At 41.6% G+C, this 24,721-nt stretch overlaps 1 protein-coding gene across 2 annotated transcripts; it reads left to right on the top strand.

Annotated features, from left to right (window-relative positions):
* The first annotated feature begins 7,973 nt into the window (after nucleotides 1–7,973).
* si:dkey-187a12.4 (uncharacterized) lies at nucleotides 7,974–23,003 on the top strand. 2 transcript variants are annotated; one of them, XM_060924765.1, is made up of 5 exons: nucleotides 7,974–8,409; nucleotides 13,474–13,590; nucleotides 20,712–20,929; nucleotides 21,160–21,319; nucleotides 21,499–23,003. In XM_060924765.1, the coding sequence occupies exons 1-5, from the start codon at nucleotides 8,106–8,108 to the stop codon at nucleotides 21,672–21,674; spliced, it is 975 nt and encodes a 324-aa protein (XP_060780748.1). In that variant the 5' UTR covers nucleotides 7,974–8,105; the 3' UTR covers nucleotides 21,675–23,003. The 2 variants fall into 2 exon arrangements, with proteins under 2 accessions (XP_060780748.1, XP_060780749.1); XM_060924766.1 differs by lacking the exon at nucleotides 13,474–13,590.
* Nucleotides 23,004–24,721: the final 1,718 nt, after the last annotated feature.

Here is a 24,721-nt window from a genome sequence, read left to right as displayed (position 1 = left end):
TTCTCTTGAGATTCAGTTCATGGACAGATTTCCTGACATTTTCCTTTAGAATTCGATGGTATAATTCAGAATTCATTGTTCCACCAATGATGGCAAGCCGTCCTGGCCCAGATGCAGCAAAACAGGCCCAAACCATGATACTACCACCATCATGTTTCACAGATGGGATAAAGTTCTTATGCTGGAATGCAGTGTTCTCCTTTCTCCAAACATAACGCTTCTCATTTAAACCAAAAAGTTCTATTTTGGTCTCATCCGTCCACAAAACAGTTTTCCAATAGCCTTCTGGCTTGTCCACATGATCTTTAGCAAACTGCAGATGAGCAGCAGTGTTCTTTTTGGAGAGCAGTGGCTTTCTCCTTGCAACCCTGCCATGCACACCATTGTTGTTCAGTGTTCTCCTGATGGTGGACTCATGAACATTAACATTAGCCAATGTGAGAGAGGCCTTCAGTTGCTTAGAAGTTACCCTTGGGTCCTTTGTGACCTCGTGACTATTACACGCCTTGCTCTTGAAGTGATCTTTGTTGGTCGACCACTCCGGGGGAAGGTAACAATCGTCTTGAATTTCCTCCATTTGTACGCAATCTGTCTGACTGTGGATTGGTGGAGTCCAAACTCTTTAGAGATGGTTTTGTAACCTTTTCCAGCCTGATGAGCATCAGCAACACTTTCTGAGGTCCTCAGAAATCTCCTTTGTTCGTGCCATGATACACTTTCACAAACGTGTTGTGAAGATCAGACTGTGATAGATCCCTGTTCTTTAAATAAAACAGGGTACCCACTCACACCTGATTGTCATCCCATTGATTGAAAACACTTGACTCTAATTTCACCTTCAAATTAACTGCTAATCCTAGAGGTTCACATACTTTTGCCACTTACAGATATGTAATATTGGATCATTTTTCTCAATAAATAAATGACCAAGTATAATATTTTTGTTTCATTTGATTAACCGGGTTCTCTTTATCAGGCGGCACGGTGGTGTAGTAGTTAGCACTGTCGCCTCACAGCAAGAAGGTCCTGGGTTCGATCCCAGCGGCCGGCGAGGGCCTTTCTGTGTGGAGTTTGCATGCTCTTCCTGTGTCCGCGTGGGTTTCCTCTGGGTGCGCCGGTTTCCCCCACAGTCCAAAGGCATGCAGTTTAGGCTAATTGGTGGCTCTAAATTGACCATAGGTGTGAATGGTTGTCTGTGTTAGCCCTGCGATGACCTGGTGACTTGTCCAGGGTGTACCCCGCCTCTCGCCCATAGTCAGCTGGGATAGGCTCCAGCTTGCCTGCGACCCTGTAGGACAAGATAAAGCAGCTAGAGATAATGGATGGATGGGTTCTCTTTATCTACTTTTAGGACTTGTGTGAAAAGCTGATAATGTTTCAGGTCATATTTATGCAGAAATATAGAAAATTCTAAAGGGTTCACAAACTTTCAAGCACCACTGTAAGAAATACCATTACCGACTTGCTCAACTAAGACTGATTTGACTTCACTGATTGTGGGTTGACTCTCATTAAAACAGGATAGGTGTTATAACTTATGCAACATACATGTATTTGCATGCATTTTCACTGATAAAACGTAAAAGGCTATTTAAATAAGCAGATGAACTGAGACAATAACATTCTGAAATAAATTAAATAATCTTTTACCGGTAACTTAAACACACAATACAAGTTACATGTATTAATCTAAATGCAGGTAAACAACGAGTGTTGCTTTAGTTGTTTTGTATCCAAATGAGAGTTGGCGCTTACCCGTCTGTGTTCTCAATTCTTGAAGGCCGATCTTGTGGCCGATTGTTTTGTAACAATCTGACTTTCAGTTGTTCGTTCAGTTCTCCGTTCATTCACTTCTTCCACATAAGGGCAAGATGGCAGCAATATCCAGTTTAGAAATAAGATGGCTGCTCCCATAGACATATAAACATAGACGCCGCATTGAGCCTGGTGGCCCCGTTGCTGGGATACGTCAGAGCGTCCGCCATATTTGATGTGGCAAATCTTCCCCGTAAACCAATGCAAGTAAATGGACTGAACTTCAAAAAAGCCCCTTTCTACAATAATATTTAACTCTGCCTTTTATTCACCCATTAAGACATACACATATATTTGGGAAACAAACAAGCATCAAAACAACATATATAACTTTTAATGTGATGGTTATAAATAGTGTGCGAAATACCCTGTACACTGCAAACTAGCGACAGATACGCGATAGATAGCTCAGGTAAGCTAATCAGTCAGCATACCGTAGCAAGCTACCAAAACCTGAGGCCACAATAACCAACCTACAAGACTGAATATGATAAACGATGGAAATAGTGGAAAAACTGGAAATGGTGAATGAAAATAAAAATTTACTGTTTTATTTATTGAGTCACCACACAGACCTACTCTCGTTGAATAAACTGAGCTGAATGACCGCCAAACTGAGTTCGGCCAGGTTCTAACGTCATACCAAAACAAAATACATCACTGATTCCTTCACATTCAGAAAGGTTAAAAACATTCATCATACGTTCAAAAACGTTCATCATAGTGTGGCACTGTATTATCTAATTCTCACTGCTTATAACTATACACCTACCCGGTGGAGATGAGCTGGGAAACTGAAGACTGAAGGAACAGGTCCCTCTCTGATCCTGACTGTCTGACCTGTTCTGTCAGAATCCTCCGTTCTGAAGTGTTCACTGCAGAGCATGGATGACGGAGTAGCAGAAAACCCTTCCCGTCGCACAGCTGTCTCCCACTGCTTTTTCATGTCTTTATTTTTGGGAAACCTACATAGTATGTGAAAAGTTAGCTAAGCAACTAACAACAATCAGCGTAGTTACGAAGGAAATACTTCGTTGTTTGGAGACAGGTTTCACCGAGCGGCTATTATGCGCGAGACTTCATATTAGCCACAAAGTCAGAAAAATCTGTTCGTAAAATTACGTTATAATGACCAAATACAATGAAAAGTATTTTTCCAGTCTCACCTGTGAAAGGTAATCCCATGTGATCTCGTTTGGACGGTAAACCTGTTGGTACAGTTAAACGCAGCACATGAATAAGGCATCTTTATTCTCGGCTACTGTCTAGACGCTATACCAGAGATGACTGAACAATCTCCACTTTGCCACATCCAATATGGTGGCGAGGATGACGTATGATTCTACACAGAATGCGGCGTCTATGGCCCTGTCCACACGGCAACAGATTCAGGTGAATCTGATAAAATTGTTTATCGTTTCGGCCTGGCATCCACACGGCACCGGCGTTTTGGGTGCCCCAAAATGAAATCTTTTGAGAACGGGTTCCAGAGTGAAAAAATCTGGTAATGGTGCCGTTGTGAAGTCGTCTGGATGAGTAGAACGGATTTGTTTACGATGACGTCACAACCACATGACTGTCAGTGCTTCACGCCGGGTAGAAGTGTAACGAACTCGATGCGAGTTGTCAAAAAATCCTATAACTTGGTTCATGAAACACGCTTACAAAATATTTTCACGGTGAATATTTATTGTGTAATGGTGCAAAGTGAGAGAGAGAGTGAGAGAATAGCCCTTAGGGCAGAGTCTTTAGTCCAAACACTGCGGAAGCAGTACCAAACCGTGCACTGCCCGTGCGCTTTCCAAAAACAAAAACAATCCCACCAGCAAACATAGGAAAAAAAAAAGGAGCGAGCTCACCTCTTCAGATGTTGGTTTAAGTCCGACAATACATTCCTCAAAAAGGGCGTAGAAGAACAATTCATCAACGTGTAGCATTCAATTTATTCCGGACCATTAAAGAATTCTGGAGGATATCAGAATGTTGGCGTACCGGCTTCCATCTACCCCCATTCATTCCTCTTTCCGCGTCTTTCGTTTTACGCTACTGATTAATAATCAAAACTTTATGTGGCTAATGCTACAGAAGAAGGGGTTTATGCGCATGCGTCTACTTCTTCTATTGTTCTGGTGTCTCCGATGGGACCGTCTTACAGCGCACGTAGTGGTGTGGCATGTGTATTGCATCGTTTTCAGCAAGCGTTGCGTTGCCGTATGTATCTGAAATTTTACTGATCCGTTGCCCATGTGGACGCGATATTTTTTAAAAAAAAAATCTCGTTGTCATGTGGATGTAGCCTCAGTTTATATGTCTATGGCTGCTCCACTCTTTCTCTTCATGCTGAGTCCTACACCATTACTGCTCGGCTCAGGCAATTAATAAAACCCGGGATGGAACAGGATGTCACCGGTTTTAGCAACAACCGCGGGGAGGTCACTGCCCAAGCAATATGTCCAGTCCCGTCCCAGGTTTTAGCAACAACCCTTGGCTCACACTCCAGGAGGACTGGTGCAACTGAACTCACTTTAAAATAAAATAAAAACTTTTTCTTTTTTTTTTCTTTAATTGTTGGTACTGCACCCTCTTTCAATACGGGCTTATAGCCAACGCTCCTCAACAGATCAAAGGTTTTGTATGAGTCTTCAGTAAAATGTGCAGCGCAGAGGAGAGACCACTTCATAGGTGCCCATGAACTTCTCGCAAAACACATCCAAATCTTTGCAGTTTGAACATTCTTGGGCCATGAATGCAACATAAATCCACTTTCTGTCGTGTTGCTTTACCAGCCAAAAACACATCTATGTGGCATGGCGATAAATTAGTTCAAAATGGAGGATCGGAGTTGCAGTCAGCTCTGTGTTTTAGTATAGCGGAACTGGCGATGAGACTGATAGACTTCCTGCTGTGACATCACGGACATCAAGGTCATTCACTCAGACCGCTACCTACAACCCCGATTCCAAAAAAGTTGGGACAAAGTACAAATTGTAAATAAAAACGGAATGCAATAATTTACAAATCTCAAAAACTGATATTGTATTCACAATAGAACATAGACAACATATCAAATGTCGAAAGTGAGACATTTTGAAATTTCATGCCAAATATTGGCTCATTTGAAATTTCATGACAGCAACACATCTCAAAAAAGTTGGGACGGGGCAATAAGAGGCTGGAAAAGTTAAAGGTACAAAAAAGGAACAGCTGGAGGACCAAATTGCAACTCATTAGGTCAATTGGCAATAGGTCATTAACATGACTGGGTATAAAAAGAGCATCTTGGAGTGGCAGCGGCTCTCAGAAGTAAAGATGGGAAGAGGATCACCAATCCCCCCAATTCTGCGCCGACAAATAGTGGAGCAATATCAGAAAGGAGTTCGACAGTGTAAAATTGCAAAGAGTTTGAACATATCATCATCTACAGTGCATAATATCATCAAAAGATTCAGAGAATCTGGAAGAATCTCTGTGCGTAAGGGTCAAGGCCGGAAAACCATACTGGGTGCCCGTGATCTTCGGGCCCTTAGACGGCACTGCATCACATACAGGCATATTGGAAATCACAAAATGGGCTCAGGAACATTTCCAGAGAACATTATCTGTGAACACAATTCACTGTGCCATCCGCTGCTGCCAGCTAAAACTCTATAGTTCAAAGAAGAAGCCGTATCTAAACATGATCCAGAAGCGCAGACGTCTTCTCTGGGCCAAGGCTCATTTAAAATGGACTGTGGCAAAGTGGAAAACTGTTCTGTGGTCAGACGAATCAAAATTTGAAGTTCTTTATGGAAATCAGGGACACCGTGTCATTCGGACTAAAGAGGAGAAGGACGACCCAAGTTGTTATCAGCGCTCAGTTCAGAAGCCTGCATCTCTGATGGTATGGGGTTGCATTAGTGCATGTGGCATGGGCAGCTTACACATCTGGAAAGACACCATCAGTGCTGAAAGGTATATCCAGGTTCTAGAGCAACATATGCTCCCATCCAGACGACGTCTCTTTCAGGGAAGACCTTGCATTTTTCCAACATGACAATGCCAAACCACATACTGCATCAATTACAGCATCATGGCTGCGTAGAAGAAGGGTCCGGGTACTGAACTGGCCAGCCTGCAGTCCAGATCTTTCACCCATAGAAAACATCTGGCGCATCATAAAACGGAAGATACGACAAAAAAGACCTAAGACAGTTGAGCAACTAGAATCCTACATTAGACAAGAATGGGTTAACATTCCTATCCCTAAACTTGAGCAACTTGTCTCCTCAGTCCCCAGACGTTTACAGACTGTTGTAAAGAGAAAAGGGGATGTCTCACAGTGGTAAACATGGCCTTGTCCCAACTTTTTTGAGATGTGTTGTCATGAAATTTAAAATCACCTAATTTTTCTCTTTAAATTATACATTTTCTCAGTTTAAACATTTGATATGTCATCTATGTTCTATTCTGAATAAAATATGGAATTTTGAAACTTCCACATCATTGCATTCCGTTTTTATTTACAATTTGTACTTTGTCCCAACTTTTTTGGAATCAGGGTTGTATATGAATCACTTTAATCGTAAAAATTACTATATTGGATTTATTGTTAGCGCTTAAAACTATTCCTGTGCCATTCTTGAGGTCTCAAGGCATTTATAAACGAAAGTGAGGCCATGGTTCTGCATATATGCCTTAAAACTAGGCTACAGAAAAAGCCTGTTAAAAAAAAAATAATAATAATAATAATAAAAGGGCGGCATGGTGGTGTAGTGGTTAGCGCTGTCGCCTCACAGCAAGAAGGTCCGGGTTTCATAAAGCGGCTAGAGATGATGAGATGAGATAATAATAAATAAATAAATAAATACATAAATAAATAAGGGGAGGGGAGGGTCTTGCAGCACTTATTAAAACCTGAATTTGTTCTCTTTTGATAACAACAGAAAGTTATTTTCATATGTCCAAACTTTTATTGAAAAATCTAAACGATTCCACACACAGGAATAGTTGGGCCAACTGTTTGCTTATAATTCCCACCCCACACACTTTGTTTATTGTCTTGTCGTTTTATATCTCATTATCTCTCGCTGCTTTATCCTGTTCTACAGGGTCGCAGGCAAGCTGGAGCCTATCCCAGCTGACTACGGGCGAAAGGCGGGGTACACCCTGGACAAGTCGCCAGGTCATCACAGGGCTGACACATAGACACAGACAACCATTCACACTCACATTCACACCTACGGTCAATTTAGAGTCACCAGTTAACCTAACCTGCATGTCTTTGGACTGTGGGGGAAACCAGAGCACCCGGAGGAAACCCACGCGGACATGGGGAGAACATGCAAACTCCACACAGAAAGGCCCTCGCCGGCGACGGGGCTCGAACCCAGACCTTCTTGCTGTGAGGTGGCAGCGCTAACCACTACACCACTGTGCCGCCTGTTTGTTTGTTTTATATCTCATCTCATCTCATTATCTCTAGCCGCTTTATCCTTCTACAGGGTCGCAGGCAAGCTGGAGCCTATCCCAGCTGACTATGGGCGAAAGGCGGGGTACACCCTGGACAAGTCGCCAGGTCATCACAGGGCTGACACATAGACAACCATTCACACTCACACCTACGGTCAATTTAGAGTCACCAGTTAACCTAACCTGCATGTCTTTGGACTGTGGGGGAAACCAGAGCACCCGGAGGAAACCCACGCGGACATGGGGAGAACATGCAAACTCCACACAGAAAGGCCCTCGCCGGCGACGGGGCTCGAACCCAGACCTTCTTGCTGTGAGGCGGCAGCGCTAACCCCTACACCACCGTGCCGCCTGTTTGTTTTATATATCAATGTAAAATGTTATTTGGAGTAAGCCCTCTTAGATGAGCTTTAATGCTCTTGGGGCAAACTCTGAACCCAAATATGTTTAAATTTTTTTTTTTTTTTTTTTTGGGGGGGGGGATCCCTAATATTAGTCTCTCATCTGAGCCCTGTGATGACCTGGCGACTTGTGCAGGGTGTACCCCGCCTTTCACCCGTAGTCAGCTCAGCTCGAGGTGATTAGATGAGACGAGTCTCTCATCTGCCTGGCTGTGTCCTGTGTTCGCCCCAGTGCTATATGGGAGTTGTAGTTTATGAATGTTCTGGAAACGTTGCAGTGACGTTGCGGTAACGTGACACAATGTTCGCGAGCTAGGCAGTTTGACAACCACTTCCGCTTGTTTTCTTCGCAAGTCTTTGTCTTATGTGTTTACCAAAAAGAAGAGTTTGGGTGTCGTAAAGTCGCGTTTTGTTAGTTGCTTAGCTCGTGTAAATACAGCGATGGAAGGCAGTAACGGTAAGAGCTCGAGCTGGGCGATGGAGCGGCGAGTGGAGGGGCTGGTGAACAAACACATGGCAGACATGGCACTGGAGACACTTCAGCAGCGACTCTCCGCTGTGTCCCAGGAAATGAACCATCTGTCTGCGGAAATATCCAGACGAGAAGACTCGAAGCGTGTGGAGGATTTACCGCGGCGGAGCGACTCGCACTTCATCGCCGGCTCCCTCCCGGAGTCTTATAACGAAGAGCTAGTGGAGGAAAAAAAGTTGATGGCAAACACATCCTCCTCCTCCTCCTCAGCAGGTAGGCGGCAGCGGAGTCTCTGAGGCTCATTCTGCAGCTCAACTGCTACCTGCCACCACTGACCCCTTTAAACTTCACACAGGTGAACTATTTCTAGAAAAGAACAGGCCCGTGTTGTGTCTACTAACAATAACAATATGGGTTGTTTTACAATCAGGGTACGCAAGCTAAAAATCACATTTAACACTTATTATCTTCAATATCAAAAGGCTTGACTAAATAAACTTGGTTGTTTATTGTAGCCCTGTGATAGCTCTATTTACCATGCAAAAACAAATTTGGTGATAACGTTATTTTTGGTGAATGAATGGCAATATGTGTCATATTTAGCAAAATTACTCGTGTCATTTAGAAAAAGTGCTTTTTTGACCACAGGTAGCTCCAAAAGGGATGCACTTACATCATTCTTTATACCATAAAACACATATTTGGTTCCATATCATTGGAAACATAGTTAAGTTTTAATGTTGAATGCCAGTAAGTTTTCAGACTATTTTGATTAAATTAGTATGTAATTGTGTCAAAAAAAGTCCTCTCCGAGACAGCTAATTTTTCAATATAAAATAACATATCAGGGCGGCACGGTGGTGTAGTGGTTAGCGCTGTCGCCTCACAGCAAGAAGGTCCTGGGTTCGAGCCCCGGGGCCGGTGAGGGCCTTTCTGTGTAGAGTTTGCATGTTCTCCCCGTGTCCGCGTGGGTTTCCTCCGGGTGCTCCGGTTTCCCCCACAGTCCAAAGACATGCAGGTTAGGTTAACTGGTGACTCTAAATTGACCGTAGGTGTGAATGTGAGTGTGAATGGTTGTCTGTGTCTATGTGTCGGCCCTGTGATGACCTGGCGACTTGTCCAGGGTGTACCCCGCCTTTCGCCCGTAGTCAGCTGGGATAGGCTCCAGCTTGCCTGCGACTCTGTAGAAGGATAAAGCGGCTAGAGATAATGAGATGAGATGAAATAACATATCTAAAATGATTATTTTCATCCTAAAATGTGGTCAAGATATTGGGACATAAATATTAGAGACAACTAACACAAAGCTTACAGCCTTATATTTAAAAGCACTATGGAAGTAGTGGATTCTGAACTGTCAAAAAAAATGTCCTCTCCGAGAATCACTTCATTTGTTTTCTCCCAGCCCTGATTAAAGGGATAGTTCGGGATTTTTGACATGAATCTGTATGGCATCCCCATCGATAGTGTCGTGCAAACACACTGACTTACCCCTGACAGCATCCTGTGAGTCCAGTTCTTGTCCAGTTTTGGTCCAGACGAAAGTAGTCCGGCAAGTTTGTTGGGGTCACGAAAGTAAAACGTTTTTCGTCTCAAAACAGTACGTGTTCAAAAGAGTGATATATTTGCATCACAAAACCGTTGTCAAATAAAAAGTCAGACCTCAAAATCGCTTGGTACTATTTTCTCTCCCTTCTTATCACTGCGCGCTGCCGCCAGGTGACAGCGAAACGCAGACCCACTAAGCTGGTGGGAGACCAAGGCTGCACTCTATCCACGGCTTACACACGTGATGGCACGGAGGATGTGTATAGTGGCAGCATCTGTCCCCCAGAGAGGATCTTTTCAAAAGCAGGACAGATTATAACAGAGGAGAAATAGAATCAGAATTAACTAGTTAATTGCAGCAATTAAAGGAATAGGTAGGAAAAGGAAGGCGCAAAGACACCGCGCAGCGCCTGAAAACGGGTTTTCAGGCGCTGCGCACCCGTTTTCAGGCGCTGCGCGGTGTCTTTGCGCCTGCAGCGGTGCTTTGCCTGTGCTGTGGCTGAAAATAGTTCCAGATATAAATTGGTCTAGTAAATCCCTTCGTGTTAATTTGCATTGATATGTGTACTCGATGTGACTGTACAAGTCATGAGAAATAATTATAAACAATCTTGAGTTATTTAATTCACTTTTGTAACGACAATGCTAGCTGGACACGCCGGATTACAGCGACTACGCTAAGCTAACCGGGGCGTTTATAGATCAGGACAATGGCTGGGTCGGCTACAAAACGCTTTGGCGCACTCATCCAACTCTAGGGACTGCAGGGACTGACTCAATTTCATCTGGGGGTGGCGTACTCCTTTAAATCAAAAATAAAATCTCAGGAGCCGAAAGAGCCGGCTCCTTATAGTAAGAAGAGCCAAAAGAGCCGGCTCCCGAAAAAGAGCCGAAATTCCCATCACTAGTAAACAATGAATGAAACAGCCGTGGCTGTCACCTGGCGGCAGCGCGCAGTGATACCGAGGGAGAGAAAATAGTGCCAAGCGATTTCGAGGTCTGACTTTTTATTTGACAACGGTTTTGTGATGCAAATATATCACTCTTTTGAACACATACTGTTTTGAGACGAAAAACGTTTTACTTTCGTGACCCCAACAAACTTGCCGGACTACTTTCGTCTGGACCAAAACTGGACGAGAACTGGACTCACAGGATGCTATCAGGGGTAAGTCAGTGTGTTTGCACGACACTACTGATGGGGATGCCATACAGATTCATGTCAAAAATCCCGAACTATCCTTTTAAAGCTACACTTAATCTTCTTTATCTTATAGCAGATTACACAAAACTACCATACACACGTGTCAAAAAATTACCTGAAATCTGTTCTTTAACTTGTCCTTCACTTAAAAACTGGTACAAGAACCAGTTTGAATCAATTTGAATTTTGGACCCCTGTGACACAAACTTTGTACCCTGATTGTGAAACAACCCACTAGTTAGTTAAATGTCATTTAAATGGACTTCAACAATGGCGCCTTTTAATATCATATACTTAAAACAATAAACTGAATGAATTAGGCTACAGCTTCATTCAGCAGAAGAATCAAGATTTTTTTTTTTAAATAAAAGAAATAAAACACAACTGGGTATGCCGTTACAGTAAAATAATCAACAACAGGGTGGTATAATTACTGTATTATGGCCCAAAGTGTATAATTCATCTTGTATTACAGTGATTAGCTCTGGGTTTGTTTTAATTTTTAATGTGTTAATGAAGGCCATTTCATGGGCAGTAGTGGCTCAGTGGGTTAAAGTGCATATCAGGGGTAAATTCAGGAGCAAGATCAATGTAATTCCCCTATTTTATATTAAACTTTGGTCAAATATCTGTAACATTCTGCATTCTCTGCAATATTTTTACCTTGCGCAATACCAGAAAAATTCAGTTGAAATCAAGCCATTTGAGGCGAATTCGTCTGCCTCTGAAAAAACCTGCCATTTGGATTTCCCGGCAAACATTGATTTTCGTGACGTCATGTGCGGGACGCCTCCTTCTGAATTCTACGTCAGCGCTGCTTTGTTTGAGAAAACGACCCGGTGGTTTTCTGCAAATTTCTTCAACATTATCGCATAATTATTAAAATGGTTAACAGATGTATCATAGGGGGTAGCATGGTGGTGTAGTGGTTAGCGCTGTCGCCTCACAGCAAGAAGGTCTGTGGCCGGCGAGGGCCTTTCTGTGTGGAGTTTGCATGTTCTCCCCGTGTCTGCGTGGGTTTCCTCCGGGTGCTCCGGTTTCCCCCACAGTCCAAAGACATGCAGGTTAGGTTAACTGGTGACTCTAAATTGACCGTAGGTGTGAATGTGAGTGTGAATTGTTGTCTGTGTCTATGTGTCAGCCCTGTGATGACCTGGCGACTTGTCCAGGGTGTACCCCGCCTTTCGCCCGTAGTCAGCTGGGATAGGCTCCAGCTTGCCTGCGACCCTGTAGAACAGGATAAAGCGGCGAGAGATAATGAGATGAGATGTATCATAGGAGGGTGTAGCAGCACCAATCATGATGGGATTAGTACTCATCATTTTCCAAAAGACCGGACAATGAGAGAGAAATGGGAGCGCTTGGTCTACACAGGCTGTGCACTGAAACTGTGCAAGCTCTCGCAGCGTGCTGGCGCTTCCGCAGGTGACGTCATGAATCTGGCTCCAGACGCGTTTTGTTATTTTATTTTTTTCTGCTGTAGACAGATGGCCTTGTGCAAAATTATCCTTCTGGATGACTGTGTAAAGGGACATACTTTCATATAAAAAAAAGAAATTGGTCCAGAATATGCCCTTTGAGGCTCTGGGATGTTGTTCAGAAGGTTGGGGGTTTGATCCCCAGTACTGTCACTGTTGAGGCTTCAGGCAAGGCCCTTAAAGGTCATAGGCAAGGGTCGGAGGTGGAACATAGAATATCAACTTTATTTTCTAGAAAAACGACCCAAAAAGCGAATTCAATCTTCCTGGTGTCTAATTTGCACCCTAAAATTGAATAAAACGGTTAAAACATACTGGTTTGTGCAAGTTCTGAAGGTTTGTTTACATCTCACTTATGCGCACTTTTACCGCCAGGGGGCAGTCGTCGTGACATCATTCAAGGCAAACAGACTGGGAGCAGCTCTGTGTTTACTTGTAACCCGAGCACACGTGTACAGACTTTGGTCGTGAGAGGTTGTGCAAAATGTCTGATAGCGATTTTGAAGTAGGAAGTCTCCAAATTGAATATCGAGAAGTGAAACCATATATGTATGAACCTATGGCCGTTGTGAAGCAATCGGTGAATGCGGCTCACTGGTTTGACCGTGCGGCCTCGGAATCGGACAGCGACTCGGCCGACTCTGATCGCGGTGACCCCGGACCTCAACAAGACTCGCGCCCAAATGATTTATCCTGGTAGTTATAAATTCTTACTTTCATCGTAATACTAAATAAGAGCCCTTTTGAAGAATAATTAAACCACATGGGCACACACACAAGCCCTATAATATAACGTGGATTCATTTATATTGCTAATATAATATATTGCTAATCGTAATACAAACATTATACTATTTATAGCCTACTCTAAGCGAGGAAATATCCCTTTTGTCTCATTTCCACAATGATTGTACAATATCCCTCAGGATTCTTGACTTGTCAATTTCAAGCAAAGGTAAAAATGTTTACCTCCAATCTTCTCCTTTTTGCTTGAGCTTTGCTGGTCTGTTTCTTCTTTGACTGCTTGAGTTTGTGTTCGAATTTTGTCAGAACAGCGTCAGGTTTGAGCCTTCTCTGTCCAACACTGACACCTAAACTCTCCAACAGATGGGGATTCTTCAAAAAGTGATCGGAGCACAGAGTGGCGTATTTACCCGGCTGCCAACCCTCTTGCTTCACGCGCACAATCCACTCTCTCTGCCTCTTCTCCTCTTTTGGAAAAAGGTAAAAACTTCTTCCTGAACCAGTCCCGTTGTTACAGTTCACTGCACAACAATAAGGCATGGTTTTTCTTTGGAAATTCCCGAACGCACGTCTGCACTCAAGCTGAACGGCAATGTGAATAAACGGAAGTGGACTCAACTCAAGCGATTTGTTTGCCGTGAATGACGTCACCCGCCGAGTGGTCACGAAAATCGCCGAGCAGAAATTTGCCGTGATCCGCGCTAACTTATTGTAACTTAAATTAGTTATGACTTATTAACAATACTTCTTGGGACCAGAAGAAAATTACAGAGGGTTTTTTTAAAATATAAAATTTTCAAATGTGCATAAATTGAAAACCTTTTCCTATGACTTTTAACCCTATCAGCTCTACCTGTTTACATTGGCCCTCGTGTAGAATTGAGAAAACATACTTTTAACTGTAATTACATTTATTGTTATGGAACATCTGCAAAACAAATTTGTTCCCGTTGTCACTTGCATTATATCAGCTATAAACATTCACTCCCTCACCAGCATCACTATTTTCTCACTCTTGAAGTTAAAAACTCAGCATGTCATGTTATTGAAAAACTGGAAAGTGCAAAGTCCTCTGTCCTGAAGATGTACCCGTGATGGAAAACTGACTGTTACAAAACACTGATACTCGAGACTCCTTCCATACATATTTAATACATGCACTCTGTAAGGAGCTATCACTATCTCAACTATGTTTTCCTTTGTTTATAAAAAAATTAAATAAAATAAACCCCTGAATTTAATTCATTATTAATCTTCGGTTATGTGTAGCGTTTGCCATGCAAGTCCAGGTGAATGAGTTGTTAGATGAGTGGTTTCTATATAACTCTAGAAATTATAGCATATTAGGAATATATAAAAACCTGTGCTTTGAATTACAGCCAGCACTACTTCAGAGCTGTGCTGTTATCAAAAATTAATCAAACCTTCTGACCACTCCAATTCCAGAATTCAATAGGATTGTATTTATTACCATGAATAATATTAGTGTTTTTATTATTATTTTTTTTTTTTAAGAAAAATGAGATTCTGTATAGCTGGGTGAAACATGCTGTCATATCTGATAACTCATACAATTTTCTTAACAATTAAATGCAGGCTGTAAAATTTTTACATATTAAGGTTTATATTTGCATGGGCTTGCCTAGGTGGCATGGTGGTGCAGTGGTCAGCACTGTTGCCTCACAGCAAGAAGGTTCTGGGTTGGAGACCTTTCTGTGTGGAGTTTGCATTTTCTCCCTGTGTCTGTGTGGGTTTTCTCCGGGTGCTCTGGTTTCCCACACAGTTCAAAGACATGCAGATTTGGTAAAATTCCCAGCCACTGGGATTTTACAAGTCAGTGCATACTTTGTGCCGGTCCCGAGCCCAGAGAAAGGGTTGTGTCAGGAAGGGCATCCGGTGTAAAACTTATGCCAAATCAAATATGCGTAACAGATCCACTGTGGTGATCCATAATGGAAGCAGTCAAAAGAAAATTTGCATAAGATTGCCTATTTTTGCACAAATAATGGGCTTCTCTGGAGAAAATGTACAACCCCAGTTCCAAAAAAGTTGGGATGCTGAGTAAAACATATAAATAAAAACAGAATGATTTTCCATTTGCAAATCATGGAAACCCTGTATTTCATTGAAAATAGTACAAAGATGATGTATCAATTGTTGGAACGGAGGATTTTTGATTTTTTTATTGTTTTTTGAAAAATATCTGCTTGTTTTGAATTTGATCCCAGCAACATGTTTCAAAAATGTTGTGACAGGGGCATGTTTACCACTGTATTGCATCACCTCTACTTTTAACAATACTCTGTAAATGTTTGGCAACTGAGGAGACACATTTGCTGTAGATTTGAAAGTGAAATAAGTGAAATGTTGTCCCATTCTTGCCTGATATACAGTTTCAGTTTCGCAACAGTTTGGGATCTACTTTCTTGTATTTTGTGCTTCATAATGCACCAAATGGGTGATAGGTCTGGACTGCAGACAGGCCAGTTTAGCACCTGGACTCTTGGTATGAAGCCATGCAGTTGTAATACATGCAGAATGTGGTTTGGTATTATCTTGCTGAAATAAGCAAGGCCTTCCCTGAAAAAGATATAATCTAGATGGCAGCATGTTGCTCCAAAACCTGTATATATCATTCAGCATAAATGATGCTTTTCCAGATGTGCAAGCTACCCATACCAGGTGCATTACTGCACCCCCATACCATCACAGATGTTGGCTTTTGAACTGTGCACTGATAATAAGCCGGATGGTCCCTCTCCTCTTTAACCCAGTGTCCATGATTTCAAAAAAGAATTTCAGATTTTGATTTGTCAGACCACAGGCCAGTTTACCACTTCGCCTCAGTCCATTGTCAGTGAGCTCCGTTTTGGGAAGTGTTCCTGAGCGTATGCAGTGATTTCCACTACAGAAGTGTGTCTGCTTTTAATGCAGTGTTGCCTGAGGGCCCCAAAGATCATGGGCAATGTCAGTTTTCAGCCTTGTCCTTTGCATGCAAATATTTCTCCAGATTCTCTGAATCTTTTAATATTATGTACATTAGATAATGTGATCCCCAAATTCTTTGTACTTTTACATCGAGGAACGTTATTCTTAAATTGTTTCATTGTTTGTCCATATACAGTTAGGTCCATAAATATTTGGACAGAGACAACATTTTTCTAATTTTGGTTCTGTACATTACCACAATGAATTTTGAACAAAACAATTCAGATGCAGTTGAAGTTCAGACTTTCAGCTTTAATTCAGTGGGTTGAACAAAATGATTGCATAAAAATGTGAGGAACTAAAGCATTTTTTTTTAAACACAATCCCTTCATTTCAGGGGCTCAAAAGTAATTGGACAAATTAAATAATTGTGAATAAAATGTTCATTTCTAATACTTGGTTGAAAACCCTTTGTTGGCAATGACTGCCTGAAGTCTTGAACTCATGGACATCACCAGATGCTGTGTTTCCTCCTTTTTAATGCTGTGCCAGGCCTTTACTGCAGCGGTTTTCAGTTGCTGTTTGTTTGTGGGCCTTTCTGTCTGAAGTTTAGTCTTTAACAAGTGAAATGCATGCTCAATTGGGTTGAGATCAGGTGACTGACTTGGCCATTCAAGAATATTCCACTTCTTTGCTTTAATAAACTCCTGGGTTGCTTTGGCTTTATGTTTTAGGTCATTGTCCATCTGTATTATGAAACGCTGATCAATCAGTTTGGCTGCATTTGCCTGGATTTGAGCACACAGTATGTCTCTGAATACCTCAGAATTCATCCGGCTGCTTCTGTCCTGTGTCACATCATCAATAAACACTAGTGACCCAGTGCCACTGGCAGCCATGCATGCCCAAGCCATCACACTGCCTCCGCCGTGTTTTACAGATGATGTGGTATGCTTTGGATCATGAGCTGTACCACGCCTTCACCATACTTTTTTCTTTCCATCATTCTGGTAGAGGTTGATCTTGGTTTCATCTGTCCAAAGAATGTTCTTCCAGAACTGTGCTGGCTTTTTTAGATGTTTTTTAGCAAAGTCCAATCTAGCCTTTTTATTCTTGAGGCTTATGAGTGGCTTGCACCATGCAGTGAACCCTCTGTATTTACTTTCATGCAGTCTTCTCTTTATGGTAGATTTGGATATTGATACGCCTACCTCCTGGAGAGTGTTGTTCACTTGGTTGGTTGTTGTGAAGGGGTTTCTCTTCACCATGGAAATTATTCTGCAATCATCCACCACTGTTGTCTTCTGTGAGTGTCCAGGTCTTTTTGCATTAATGAGTTCACCAGTGCTTTCTTTCTTTCTCAGGATGTACCAAACTGTAGATTTTGCCACTCCTAATATTGTAGCAATTTCTCGGATGGGTTTTTTCTGTTTTTGCAGCTTAAGGATGGCTTGTTTCACCTGCATGGAGAGCTCCTTTGACTGCATGTTTTCTTCACAGCAAAATCTTCCAAATGCAAGCACCACACCTCAAATCAACTCCAGGCCTTTTGTCTGCTTAATTGAGAATGACATACAGTGTTTCCCACAGACCAGGTAGCAATTTGTGGTGCTCCACTGTGCCGATGAGGGAATAGTGCGCGGTGGTGTCGTGGCAGTCGGTGGAGTCGGTCATTGGGGTGTATGCAAAGTGTTTACAGCGGGCAGTGTTCAAACTCATAGTATTTTTCTTCAGAGTCACCTGCTGGGACTATTTTAAAGCTACAAGAAGCATTTGAGATTATTCAGTTCAATGTAAATTCTTTTAAGTTCTTTAAGAGAAGACAGCTAAAACAATTTTTACCAGAACCCTGCCTGGTTTCATTCCTCGACCCAACTTTACATTACAGGGCAGGCCATTAGTTTGCTGGGCTTGATGTTGGTGGAAAACCTGTCTTTTAAATTTATGAAAATTACTCACCAAAATTGAAGTTAAAGTTTAGTTTTTACTAAAAACTAAACTTTAACTTCAATTTTGGTGAGTAATTTTGCATTGATTGCAGTTTTTTGGGCCGATTCCGATTTTCCATGGAGTGTGACCTGACGATACCAATTTTGGCTGATTCTGATTTCATTTTTTCAAACTACTTCACAGCACACAGACTATTTTCTTTTTATCTTTTCTTTAATAGAACATTCTGCCAGATTTTCAGTAATAAATTTTCAACACCTCAAAGGTTGAAAAAAAAACAAAAAGACATTGTTCTTTGTAAAATCTTTCTTCATGTTTGGTATTAACATATTAATTCCTGAAATAGGAAATTCACACAAACATTTTTTCTTTTCCCATCCAATATCTGGCACAAAAACAACTTCCCCCTCATATATCATTTGCCTACTGCTATGGAACACACTTTCATAAGCCTATTTAGATCTGAAAACTTATGCCTTATAGAACAACCCATTTCTTCATTCAGTATCAAAATACAAAAATAATTTCCAGTCATACTTATACCATAGCCATTCTATCATCTTTGTCAAATGTGTATTTGTAGAGTAATTTCCAATGGAATCAAGTGCAACCAAGGTTGTAAAACAAACAAAAAGACTTTTTTTTTTCTCTCTTTGTACAAATCTAACTAGATTTTTGCTAATAGGCTAACGTATTAATTCCTGTAATGGGAAATTCACACAACCACAAACATTTTCTTCTTTTCACATCCAATATCTGGCACAAAAAAATTCACTATATTTGGATATCCAAATATAGTGAATTTTTTTGTTGTTAACGGCGCGCGCGACAGAGCTCGTTAGGCGCGCAGGACTGACTCTGTTCTGCGCAAGCGCAACACAATCGCACTAGAAAGCATGTTCAAGCTGCCAGTGTAGCTGCAGTCTTTTTAGTTGCGAATTACGAGTATTTCCACTTTCATCTCTGTGATGCACAAGTTTTGATCGGCAGAAAATCGGCATATTTTAATTTTGACCGGCCGGTCGCCGGTCATGGCCGATCACGTGAAAACCGGCCGATTCCGATCGGCAGCCGGTCAATCGGTGCATCTCTGGTTTTTACCTTTTTTTTTTTTTTTTTTTGCCTTTTTGGTGGCAATCTTTCAGTCATTCTTTAGTTGACATTCAAGGAATAAATTGCAAAAAACAAGCTGGAGGTTTTTATTTTAAATATTGAACTCAACACTTACCTCAACCAATACTAAAATGAAATAAATAGTATAATGTAACAAAATAATAATAAAATATCATAATTAGATGTAAGAAACCACTTAAGGTAACACCAAGGCAACTAACAATAATGAAAAGCATTACCCTAATTGGTGCAAAGCCTGCATGCCCTATCAGAACATTTAATTCTGCGTGGCTTCCTGAAAAAAAAAAACCTCCAGTGCCCTATCGTAAGGGAAGTCATTGCTGAAGCGGGATAAACAGGATAATACAATAAGGCCGGTTCCTTGCGTCAGGCTGCTACTGTATGCATCAAAATTGGTTTATAGCCTGACTCAGGGATGTCCGTTTCCTGTAAGCCAAGAAGGCTATGATAAAGCTCATCACGAGCACGACGTAGGCTACCTTTTAAAATAAGGGGTCGGAAGGCGAATCAGGAAGGCTGCGTTATTTTTAATTAGCCTAACAGGCCTACTTGCAGTCCGGGTATATGTGCAACTGCAGGCCTGTGTACACACCTCTCTCTCTCTCTCTCTCTTTGTGTGTGGGGGTGTCCGCGCACGTTAACGAGAAGAAAGAGCACCATGAATGATACGGAACAATACGCAACAGAATTTTTTTTTTTTCAAAATCATGAGTCTGATTGTGTGGCGATAGGAATCCATTGTGTGGCGCTGCGCCACACAATGGTCTATGTATGGGAAACCCTGACATAACGAAGGAATTGCCCACACCTGCCCATGAAATAGCCTTTGAGTCAATTGTCCAATTACTTTTGGTCCCTTTAAAAACAGGGTGGCACATGTTAAGGAGCTGAAACTCCTAAACCCTTCATTCAGTTTTAATGTGGATACCCTCAAATGAAAGCTGGAAGTCTCGACTTTATGTCCATGTCCATTATATAACTATAACTTGAATATGTTTCAGTAAACAGGTAAAAAAACACAATTTGTGTCAGTGTCCAAATATATATGGACCTAACTGTAGTCTTTCACAGAGGTGAACCCCTCCCTATCTTTACTTCTGAGAGACTCGGCCTCTCTGGGATGCTCTTTTTATATCCAGTCATGTTACTGACCTGTTGCCAATTAATGTATTTTTCTTTTTCTTTTTTTTACCGTTACACAACTTTTCCAGTCTTTTTTTGTTTTCTCCTTTCCCAACTTTTTTGAAACGTGTTGCTGGCACTAAATTCAAAATGAGCATATTTTACAAAAAATAATAAGATTTCTCAGTTTCGACAATTGATGTGTTGCCTTTGTACTATTTTCAATAAAATATAGGGTTTCTATGATTCACAAATCATTGCATTCTGTTTTTGTTTACATTTTAGACAACATCTAGACTTTTTTTGGAATTGGGGTTGTAATTTAAAGAAAGCTTGGCATGTTACCCAAGTTGGTATGTAGTGGGTCAGAACATCTCCCTCTCAGAGAGACAAACTCCCACTCATCAGCATACTGTTACGGTGAAGAACTGATACTAATCATGTCATTTTACACATTAAAACTCCAGAAGCTGCAGCTCAGAGAAAAATCATATCACTCCTGCTGGAGATAAAAGAAGAACAACAGAGGCAGTGGGCTGTGCTTAAAGACCTGCAAGCCATGATTCAAGGACACATGTGTGAGGAGGATGTTGAAACTCTGGATATAGATCTACCACTACAGACAATGGAACAGCTTGATGAAACAGAGAAATATTTGGAGAATGATGGCGCACAGAAGAGAATGGTAAACCCCAAAAAATATTATCAGAAAATTTTTTCATTTATGTGGCATTGCATTTTAAACCCATAGTAGTTGTATAATTATAAAATATCTGGTATGACTTTGTTATGAACCATATACATTTACCAACCTCTCTCATCCTTCCTGTGGCAAAAAACCTTTGAAACTGTTATTTGATGCATAATTTATGTGCCACATTTCCTTAAAAATTCATGCATCATCTGTAACTGCAGGTGTCTCATCTCTCCCGGATGGGTGGTGCAACAGTGGATGATGCAGTTCGACGCCTGATGCAGGCAGTTCTGTCTTTTAGCGTCGGTTCTGAGCTGAACTGGGTTGGTCGAGGACAAAAAAGGAGTTTCAGAAATACCAGACTGCAAGGTGTTTTGTTCCGTAAGTGTTCTTGGAAAATGTTGTTCATGCATGAGAAGATTGTATCACTGCATAAATTTGAAGGGCTAGGTTAAAAAAAAAAAAATGGCCATATAGGTTTATGATGTTGGATTAGAGTTGGTCATATGTGATGTGTTACTAAGGTTCTTCATATTAAGTAGAACATTACTGTTTTACAGGTGCGTTAAAGAAGACTCCTGTAGGAAAGGAGGCCACACACCATCAATTTGCAGATGTAGTAAAAAAGTGGCTGAGATTTGCTCCATTCAGACAAGGAGGCAGCGGTCGGAGACAGCATTACAAACCTCCTGTAGAATTCATGTGCCCTAAGTATCATACTGATACAGAAGGGTGACAACAGTGTCTTATTGTTCATAATCCTGTTTCAACACAATTCAAAGTAAAATTCCAATTAAGAAACACATTTTCATGTTTTTTTGTTTTTGTTTTTTATTTTTTTTTTAATGAGATTTCTAAAGTAAGATACAGCAGGAAAGTGACCTTCAATATGTTTGGGTTACCTTAATCATGAATTATGAAGTATTGTAATATCTTCACTGTTGAGTATCATTATTTACATATTAGTTTGAAGACTAGTATTCTGGCCTTACTTAGTCGCCTGTATTCCTATCGGTAACGCAGTGTAAAGCTGGGCATACACTGTGCGATTTTTTTCAATCGCGGTATTCAGCTGCTGCTCACACTGTATGAGTGAATCGCAGGGGTAAACAGCACGTAGCTTACGATTCCTGTTCTCATACGATACGATGCTCGGATACGATCCGATGCTCGGATGCGATGCTCAGGATTTCAAACAGGTTTGATTTTCATCCGATCGATCGGGAGGAGGTCGTGAGGTGTTAATCGCTTGTCGTTACCCCATGTATACTACACGATCCGAGACGCACGATTGAGCCAAAACTCGGCCCGATCTCCAAAATAGTCGCACGAGTGAAAATTGTGTCAAAATCGGGCCAAAAATCGCACAGTGTATGCCCAGCTTAATGTAATGTTTTTTTAGGAGTTATTCATAAGGTTGGGACTTAAAATCATGCTTGACCAGATGTCTACACATTATAAGTGCCTTTCTGAAAATAGACAGTGCAATAAACTGTCCAGTGCATCATTCTGTGTGATATCAAATGACCACAGAAGAGCAAAATCATCCAAAAACAGCATAGAACGTTATTTATCTCCTTTAAACATCAGAACGAACAGAAACTTGAGTCGCTGATTTCCATTAGATTTTCTGTTGTCCTAATCCATGTGCATCTCATTACAGGAGGTCATCTGGCTCTGCGCACTACTTTAGAAGCAGACTCTTTTTTTCTTTTTTTTTAATTTATAAAATGTTTTTTTTAAGAAACCTTAGGTAGTTTTTAAGAAAAATTCCAAGTCAATTGCATATGAATATTCAGGAAGATTTGAGGCCGTGGTTAATCTCCTGAATGAATGTTTCTAGCTATCTCTGGAATGGATATTATATACCTTAATTGTACTGTGGAGTTATTCAGTATGAATGATAATCTGATCACACTAAGATTGGGAAAATCTTATGGAGCACTTCATCACTGTATGGAAAGGAGCATTATATGGTTACTTGTACTTTTCATCTACTTTATTTTAAAGCAAGCAGTTAATGGTTGCACATTTGGTTATGCATTTTACTTGATTAAAAAAATCAACAAGGAATTTAAGGCTGTCATATGACAATGTATTGGAATAGACTTGCATGTTACACCACCTATTTTTTTTTTTTCAAATGTTACATTACATTACATTACAGGCATTTAACAGATGCTCTTATCCAGAGGGACATACAAGTGCAAAAGTCAGATACAAGAAGTGCTGAATTTTGAGACAAGAAAATTCTAGTGCCAAATGAACAAATGACAGAATAACACCTAGTGTAATATTCTGTTGAAGTAACAACAATCAGCAAACAGCCAAGGAAAACAAGCAAACCATACAAATGAACTGACAATGTACAACTAAATAGAGAAAAATAAAACCCTAATGGCTAACATGGAGTCATCATGACCAGGCTAGACAGTACACAGCCTGGGTTGGTCAAGACAGCTATGTGATTACACAGTGGGCAGGGAAGCAAGGGGGAGGTGCAGCCTGAAGAGGTGGGTCTTCAGTCTGCATTTGAAGGTGGTCAGGGAATCGGAAGTTCTGACTTCGATGGGAAGATTGTTCCACCAACGGGAAGCCAGGATAGACCACAGTTTTGAGTGGGCTAGGGCAGGAGAGGAGGAGGAGCCAGGTGACCAGTCCCAGCAGAGTGTAGGGATCTGGCTGGCGTGTAGGGTCGGATCAGTCTCTGGAGGTATGATGGACCTGACCCCATGACTGTAATCATGTAAGCTAGCACCAGTGTCTTAAATTTGATGTGAGCTGTGGCAGGCAGCTAGTGAAGGGCAGCAAGCAGTGGGGTAGCATGGGAGGAACGAGGTAGGTTGTAGACCAGACAAGCTGCAGCATTGTGAATGAGCTGCAGTGTTCTGGTGGCAGATGCTGGGAGTCCAGTTAGGAAAGAGTTGCAGTAGTCCAAGTGGGACAGGATCAGCATTTGGGCCAGGAGCTGACTAGAGTAGGTGGTAAGGAAGGAGCAGATCCTTTGAATGCTGTAAAAGAGGAATCTGCGTGTCCGAGTCACTGTAGCAATGTTCACCGAAGAAGAGAGTTTATCGTTGAACACCATCCCTAGGTTCTTCCCACTGGGTGAACGTGACATAGAAATGTCCCCCAAGGAGATGATAAAGTCCAGGGGTGGAGAGGATGGAGCGGGAATGTAGATCACCTCTGTCTTGCCTGGGTTGAGCTACAGGTGATGGTTGTCTATCCAGCTCTGGATGTCACGCAGGCAAGCAGAGATGTGAGTGAAGACCTGTTTGTCAAAAGGAGGAAAAGAGAGAAACAATTGTCATCAGCATAGCATTGCTAGGCTAGATCATGAGCAGAGATAATCAGGCTGAGAGACAGGGTGTAAAAGGAGAAGAGAAGCGAACCAAGGACTGAACCTTGGGGGACACCAGTGGGTGTGGTGCCGATACTGTATCAGTCCAGGTAACCTGGAAGGAGCGACCAGAGAGGTAGGACTTGAACCAATCCAGGGCTGTCCCGCAGATCCTCACTACTGATTGGGTGATCAATGGTGTCAAATGCAGCAGAATGGTCTAAGAGAATCAGGACAGAAGAGAAAGAGGCGGCACGTGCTGCATGAAGTGCCTCACTGATGGAGAGAAGTGCAGTCTCAGTTGAGGGTCTGGCTCGGAACCCAGACTGGTGAGGATCCAGGAGGTTGTTCTGAGTCAAAAAGGAGAGTTGTTTAACAACAGCACATTCAGGCATCTTTGATAGGAAGGAAAGAAGAGAAACAGGTGGTAATACTGGATG

Source organism: Neoarius graeffei, chromosome 7, assembly GCF_027579695.1.
Source record: "Neoarius graeffei isolate fNeoGra1 chromosome 7, fNeoGra1.pri, whole genome shotgun sequence".
Classification (NCBI taxonomy): Eukaryota; Metazoa; Chordata; class Actinopteri; order Siluriformes; family Ariidae; genus Neoarius; species Neoarius graeffei.
This window is presented reverse-complemented; position numbering and strand designations above follow the sequence as displayed.